This window comes from Oxyura jamaicensis, chromosome Z (assembly GCF_011077185.1).
Source record: "Oxyura jamaicensis isolate SHBP4307 breed ruddy duck chromosome Z, BPBGC_Ojam_1.0, whole genome shotgun sequence".
Classification (NCBI taxonomy): Eukaryota; Metazoa; Chordata; class Aves; order Anseriformes; family Anatidae; genus Oxyura; species Oxyura jamaicensis.
In genome coordinates, this window is record NC_048926.1 from 30,082,659 (window position 1) to 30,090,440 (window position 7,782).

Below are 7,782 nucleotides of genomic sequence, written 5' to 3' on the forward strand. Positions count from 1 at the left end.
ACTGATAAGTGAGTGAAGGGATAGGAATGTAGAACGATATACTTACTGCACGTAACTAATGTGATAATTGATAGAGGTAATTCTTTTATGACAAAAAATATCTGGGGTTTATGGGCAAATAAACACAACACATCCGCTTTAAACAAGTTCACTCCTATGTTGGAAGCAGTCCAGTTATTGTAGTTGGCACAATGAACTGCAAATCCCTTTTAATAGCTGGGAAAATATTTAAGCAGTTAACTTATTTTAAGCTCCCTGAAACTGAGGCTTCACTCCTATTTTTAATATGTCAATATTGCCAGAAACCCACCATCTGCCCTTCAGTCAGCCCTTGAAGGAACAGTAGATAGTAATAACACCAATGACATAGAACATCTGAACAGTGCTTCTGCAGATATTGAAGCACTATGCAGAAATACTGGCTAAAAAATTGCATGAAGTTCCAGCAAAGACAACTTCTACAGCACCTTAAAAAAATAAAAGTTTAAAAAATTGGTTTTGCTGTTTTCCAGAATCCTAGAATTACCTCACCAGTGAAAGACAGAAAAAAATATTGATTTAATTGAGAGGATGTAAAGATCTTAAAGACTGGGTCTACGTCAGAGTTCTCTTTTATTACAAGGTTTGGCTTCCTGCCATGTGTTCAGGCAATAAATGGGCCGTAGCAGAGCTGCTTCTAGCATTCAGCTGTGTGGAAGTATCCCAACAGAGACAGTAGCAGGCACAACAAGGTAAGCAAGAGTGGAAGACTGCAGCAGATTTTAAAATGGGTTGCAATGCTTGAAATTAATATTTTATTTACCATACTGCTTGTTTAGAGTCTGGCAAATACAGATTTTTTTTCAGTGGACTTTAAATTTTTCTTCTGAGGGCTCTTCCTTTAGTCTAGTTTACATCTTATTTCATATATTCCTATATCTATCTTACAGTCTGTAGAGTTTTTAAGGCTGGCTGATTTGACAGAATTGATGACCCTGTTATTTATTAGCTATTTGAATGGCAGAAGTTCCTTTTAATCTACTGTGAAGTTGTAAGACTCTTTGAGGAGTTACATATGTTGTTTGGGAGCAGGACTGTCAGCTGCAACCCAGTACACTCAATAAAGACAGATCTGATCTTTTAGGGATAGCTTGCTGTGAATGTACCAATACAGAATGGGATAATATATGGATCATACTGCTGTGTGAATGAACTGCACATTTTTAAAGTCCTGTTTATATGTACTGAGACGAGTCTGGGACAGCTGGAAGAGTGAATAATGGCTAAGAACAAAAGAGAACACTAAGGGAACAAGAAAAGTTATACAGATTATAGATATATATACATATATATATATATATATGAAACAGTTTTTCTCTGCTGTCTTCACATAAATAAATCAATACAGTCTATGGAACAGGAAAAATTTTCAGACCTTGTATGCTTTCAGGGTTGTCTTGTTACAACTAACCAGCAGTGTGCTCAAGTATACCTGATTTTAGCAGTGTAAAGAGCCAAAGCTCAACTTTTCCGCTTCACTTGCAGTTAGCATAGATGTGAAACAAAATGAAAGAAACAGAAATCTCCAAAACAAACATTGGTTAACCAGGTCTGCAGCCAAGAACACTATGCTGTTCTTTCTAGCGTTCTTCCAGCTGCTTACACTTTACAGAAGAGGAAAAGAAATGAGCTGAAGAAATGGGCATGAAAAGATTAAAACAAAGAAATAGACACAGGGAGAAACACACAACAGTAACAACTGTACGTAAAAATGTAAAAAGCAGGAGCAGGTGGCATGTATGTAAGAACACTTTGGGAGAGGAAAGGTATCAGAATGGGAGTGTTTATATTGCACACAATCTTGGGGGTCACGTGAGGAAATTCAAACTAAGGAAGCTTGGAAGTGTGTGCTTTTAATTTACTGTAGAGAGCTGTATTTCTTCTAGAGAGCTAACAAATGTGAAGGTCTAACAGAAGCATTTGTATTTTCTCCATTTTAGATGTGTGTGCTGGTTAAAATAGCCCAAAATAACTGAACTTATCTACAGTCCTTCAGAACTTAGAAAAGTTATTACTAAGTTCAAAACTTTTCTAAGATAGTGTTCTAAGAAATTTGTGCACTTATTAGAAATGCTTTGGAAAATTTCTTGGAACAGCCCTGTCCCCCTCAGGGTCCTAGCTTGTTATCATCTTTCTTTTCTTACAGAGATGGTGGGTATAAATAACACAGATGCAGGACTCTGAATCTTGGTGGTTTGCATGATACCATACTGGTTCTCTATAAAAATGATTTTCACTTCATTAATCATTGAGGACTAACTGAACATAAGTTAGCATTAGTAACTGCGGTATACGAAGGGCAGAACCAGGGGAAGACAATTCCCTGACTGCTCCAATAGATACAAAAATCAGGAATTTGGATCTTCTGAACTTCTGTTCAACTGCAGCCAAATTAGAGCTGTACTTATATTTTCATTAGGAATGTTCAATAAGGGATTAAATGCCTGTTTTTGAGGATTCCCAGGTCTAAGCCTCAATGCTTTGTTAATGCTGAACACTTAGCACACTAAAGTCTCTCAAGATCCAAAAGTTAGTATTATTGCCTTTATTATTATTATTTCCCTTTTCACAAACCAAAGTATGGTCCTCAGCTTTTCTGACATGCAGTGATTTAAGCTGTGTGCTCGGTATATCTTATTAGCTGGCCAGGTGATTCATCAGTCAATGTAGCTCCCATTCTTAGACAGCAACCTCTGTTTAGGATATCTAGCCTAGGTAATTCTTAAATCCTTTTACTCATCTAGCCTTCATAAACTAAAGAGCATTAATTCTTCTTTGAAAGAGCAGTCAAGCATTGGAACGGGTTGCCCAGGGATGTGGTGGAGTCACCGTCCCTGGGGGTGTTTAAGGAAAGGTTGGACATGGTGCTTAGGGACATGGTTTAGTGGGTGACAGTGGTGGTAGGGGGCTGGTTGGACGAGATGATCTTGATGGTCTTTTCCAAACTTAATGGTTCTATGATTCTATGAATTTTGTAAATATGGTCACAAATGCAGCATCATTTGAAAAATGAAGAACACACTGAAGTCAAATGATCAGATTGTAAATGAGGCATTCGTGATCTGAAAATATGACTGTTCAAGGATTGATTTTTTTCTAGTCACCTGTATCATTAACAAAAGAATATTTCTAATATACACCTCAAATCTACGAATTCCAGTCCTCATTCCTGAATCTCACTTTAAGATTACAGTATGGTGGCATCTGCACGTCTTTAATGAAAGCCAGGTTACACTATGTTGAAGTTAGCATCATATTCTATAATTTATGAATGCTTCACAAATGATTGTTGACTGAAAGACTTCTGAGGGAGAAAAATAATATGATTTTTCAATACAGCTAGCAAAGCATGGCTAGATTCCTATGACTGAAAAGTGTAAATAATTAAATTATAACAAAAAAAGTAATCACCTAAACAGGCTATAGAATCACAGAATCATAGAATATCCCAAGATGGAGGGGACCCATAGGGATCATCGAGTCCAACTCTTTATATTTTATATAGGAGGGAGTCTTTTACAGTGTACTCCTTTAACAAAACCTTATGCATGCGTCTTAGCCTAAGTTTAGGTAGATCACCTGAATCGCCATCATTGGAAACACACCATTTTTGCCTTTCAAGACACAGGCTTGAGTCATGCACGCAATCACACATTTATTGAGTTTATCTTCCTTCTGTTGAATGTCACACATCAAAATGATACACTTTGTAAACTTGTTTCTCGACTGAATTATGAAGTTTTGTGACTAATTCTATTTCCTGCTTTAGGACTGGGAAGGTGAGGCAACTCAGGTTATCAGGGTTTCTCAAGGACTTTGACAATGCTGCTCCGCTCTAGCCGCCAAAAACCGTACGAAGTGCCTGCCTCTGGAAGGCAACTGGCTAAAGGGAGATCTCTGCGGTGCAATATAGCAGCAGCTGCTGAAAAGCCAGGTAACTCCTTCCTGTGACTGAAAAATGTGGTTATAATCTTGGGAAGGTAATGATGCCAACTCAAGTCAGAGTTCAACTAAATCAAGTATGTGGAAAGCTAATAGATAATAAGCTCAAAAGTAAAAATACCTGAAGGATTTTTTTTTTAAAAAAAAAAAAAGTGGGGAGGAGGGGAGGGGAAGAAAGCTGGCTTAAAACAACCAGCAAAAAAATACTTCCCAAAGGAGCAACATTAAAATTTTTATATGACCAAATGCAGACTGGTAATTTCTGAACTACATGTATACATCCCTGCAAGACAGTGAGTGTCATAGCAGGCCTACCAGCATTTTATTTTCTGTACTGTACTAGTTCTTAAAATATACCATAACTCTTACAATATAAGTGTTGTGATATATTATAATGTTTTTGGTTTTGTTTTTAAAGTTTTGCTCTATTACTTATGATAGTTGCTGTCCTGTTGCTTCTTAGAAAAACCCATCCTTTTTCTGGAGGTCTGATAGCCCAGGATGCCAGACCTATGCAGAGAAGGCCTTTGCCCATTAATGGGTCAATCATGTGCATGCCAAAGGTCCAACACAGCATGTGTCAGACCTGCCAGTGCTGGAATGTGTGACTTGGGTCAGGGTGTGTCAAGGATTTTTCCTTTATCCTTTTTGTTCACTGAACCTGCAGAGTTTCTGCTCAGCCTAATCAGGGCAGAAAGTAAGCTTCCCCAAAACAGCTCTATTTTTCAAAATGTCTGTGAAACAGATTTTTCAGAGGCTCTATATCAATATAAAAAGAGTAATAAAATCTTTCAGTGAGGTCAAACATTTCCAGAATATTATCTCATTGCCAATGCATTTGAGTATCCTGTTGCTTTACTTGCCTAAGTTTTCTGGCCGGGAAAGGACTGTTTGTCTTACAGCATTTGTTTGCCCTAGAGGTCTGTGTTGTTCCAGAAATGTCTTGAATTCTGTAATGAATTTGTAAGTAAAAAACATATTCCAGGAAAACAATGTTCAGTCTAGCATAATCCAAATTACACTTTATAGTGATACTCTGGAAGTGTTGGACACCCAGTTGGCTGAACTTCCCTACTGACACCTTTTCCCTACAAATATATGTGGTTTTTGTTTGTTTGTTTGTTTGTTTGTTTGTTTTTGTAGTTGTTGGTGGGGTTTTTTTTGGTTGGTTGGTTGGTTGTTTTTTTGGGGTGGTGTTGGTTTATTGTTGTTGTTGTTTCCCAGCAAGAGATGCCAGGTATTGCCCCAAAGGCTGCTATTTTAGGTAAACAGATGGACCCTAAAACTCGTTTGTATGCAGATCCAATTTTCCAAGTGGAGAACTGGGACACAGGCAGGTACTTATGGAAGGAAATTAATCTAGAAACAGTATGCAGCAGAACTGTTTCTCCTGTTTCAAAAACTTGTAGTTTAACTACGTGCTCTTTGCTGATCTCTCCATGTGCAGGCTTTTGTACAGAGCATTGTTCTGTCTCTGCCTCTCTACACCAACCAATTGCTGATTCAGGTCTCCTCTCTCTTTTTTTTTTTTCTTTTTTTTTTTTTTTTTTCCAAATTCCTCCTTTCCCCATTAGTTTCTTCCAACACAGCTATCTGTAGGTTGTCCACAACCCCTGTTTGTTCCCCATTCTTCAGGCTTACATGCACCTCTTGAGCTGGAAGCCACTTTTACGAGATCAAGTTTTTGCACATGCTAACTCTGCAGAAGGCTCAGAATAAATCTTATCTTCTCACTGAGGTAACCTTCCAGGCAAAGAAATCTTTGCTTTCCTTCTTGACATCACCACCAAGCTTCCAAAACAGCGGCTTAAACCCATTGTGTAATTTCTATTATATATTGCTTATACTGTTCTAAGGTAAATCTAGCTTCTGTTACTTATACAGTAATTATCAGGAAAAGATTGCTGTAAAAATACACTTGATTTATTTTTATTATGTAATTTTACCATTTTTCTGTTGCCAGTAAAATTACCAGTGTTTAGTCTGCGAAAAACAGTGAAGTGCTATTTACTGACTGAAGATTCAAAAACAGTGCATTTTGACTTAGATGAAGATGGTCATCATGAAATATCAACCAAAGATTCACAGTCCCATGAAGGTAGTGTGCTTTTTATACCAAACCTCACCAAATGTCTGTATAGTACCATACAACATGTTGAATGCACTATTATGTTTTCTGTCCATTAGCCAGTAGAGATAACAATTTATCGCATATTTCTAAATATTGATAGTGATATAAGGAGACTTTTATTCTACTTTGCAGTAGGTACATACTCTTAAACAAAAAGTTTACTTTGTTCACTCTCATTAGAGTTAATGGGAAATCTAGATATTTGCCTGTTAATACCAGAAAAGAATCATAAAATGGCTTGGGTAAGAAGGGACCTTCAGCATCATCTAGCTCCAACCCCATTGCCATGCCACCCACTAGATCAGGTTGCCCAGGTCCTCATCCAACCTGGTCTTCAACACAGCTTCTCTAGGCAACCTGCTCCAGTGCCTCACTACCCTCTGTATAAATAATTTATTCCTAATATCTACCGTCTTTTAGTTTAAAACCATTCCCCCCTTGTCCTATCACTATATGACCATGTAAAAAGTCACTCTCCATCTTTTCTTAAGCCCCCCCTTAGGTACTGAAAGGCTGCAATGAAATCTCCCTGGAGTCTTCTCTTCTCCAGCCTGAACATCCCCAGCTCTCTCAGTCTCTCTTTATTAGGAGAGGTGCTCCAGCCTCTTGATCATCTTCATGGCCCTACTCTAACAGCCCCACATCCTTCTTGTGCTGGGGGCCCCAGACCTGGATGCAGCACTCCAAGTGGGGCCTCACAAGGGCAGAGCAGAGCGGGACAATCACTCCCCCTGACCTCCTGGCCACTCCTCTGTTGATGCAGCCCAGGATGCAGTTGGCCTTCTGGGCTGCAAGCACACACTGCTGGCTCATATTGAGCTTTTTGTCCACCAGAACACCCAAGTCCTTCTCCACAGGGTTGCTCCCAGTGAGTTCTTCTCCCAGTTTGGACTCATGTCTGGTGTTGCCCCAACCCAGGTGCAGCACCTTGTGAAGATAACAATCAGGCAATAAAGAAAAGAAAAAAAAAAAGGAGGAAAAATTAAGAAAAATAGATAAAGTTTAGGAATCTGATGATTTATTTATTTATTTATTTAGTGCAACTCATCTCTTATTTCAGGTGGGCTTCTCTAATTGACTCCCCAAATGTTATCACAACTAGCATAACAGAAGTAGTCATTAGAGGGTGTTGTTTTGATGAATAAGAGGCAAATAACAATTGCAGTTATCCTAGAGCTGTATGTTTTCCAAAGATATGATAGTAGGGAGAAAAACAAAGTATTTCTAACCAAAATACTAGAAAAAGAAGAAATGTGTAGAATAACTATTACTGAAGCTTTCTTACAGAAACTAATTTTTTACAGGAGTGAGAATTTTAATGTGTATGCTTCAGACATAGAAAGGCTTGGCTGATATATCTGTAAACTAGATTAATATAATTTTTATTCTATTAAATTGTGAATAATGACGGCTACACAGATATCTAAGATATTTAAGTGTTCTTGACATCTTTTGAAGTGACTCTTCAATGTTTAATAACTTCATTGAGTTTTAAGTAACCTAGACAATTAGTGCTAATTTGTGAACAGAAGCAAAATTTGTATTGGTTTTGCTTAGCAGAAGCAATTTGTAAATAGGTTCGTACATATCAATAGGTTCTGATACAGAAGATACTGCTATTCCTAGAGGAAAAAAAAAAAAAAGGAAAGAAAAAAAAAGGAAAGGAAGGA

General features: G+C 37.8%; 1 protein-coding gene across 2 annotated transcripts in view; it reads left to right on the forward strand.

Moving 5' to 3' along the window:
• Positions 1-680: 680 nt before the first annotated feature.
• LOC118155935 overlaps positions 681-7,782 on the forward strand; it is a 14,699-nt gene continuing 7,597 nt past the window's right edge. For both annotated transcript variants that reach the window (XM_035309609.1, XM_035309610.1), the window contains exons 1-3: positions 681-731; positions 3,809-3,973; positions 5,957-6,079. In XM_035309609.1, coding sequence (XP_035165500.1) covers positions 3,862-3,973; positions 5,957-6,079 — 235 coding nt within the window. In that variant the 5' untranslated portion in view covers positions 681-731; positions 3,809-3,861. The remainder of the gene's footprint in view (positions 732-3,808; positions 3,974-5,956; positions 6,080-7,782) is intronic.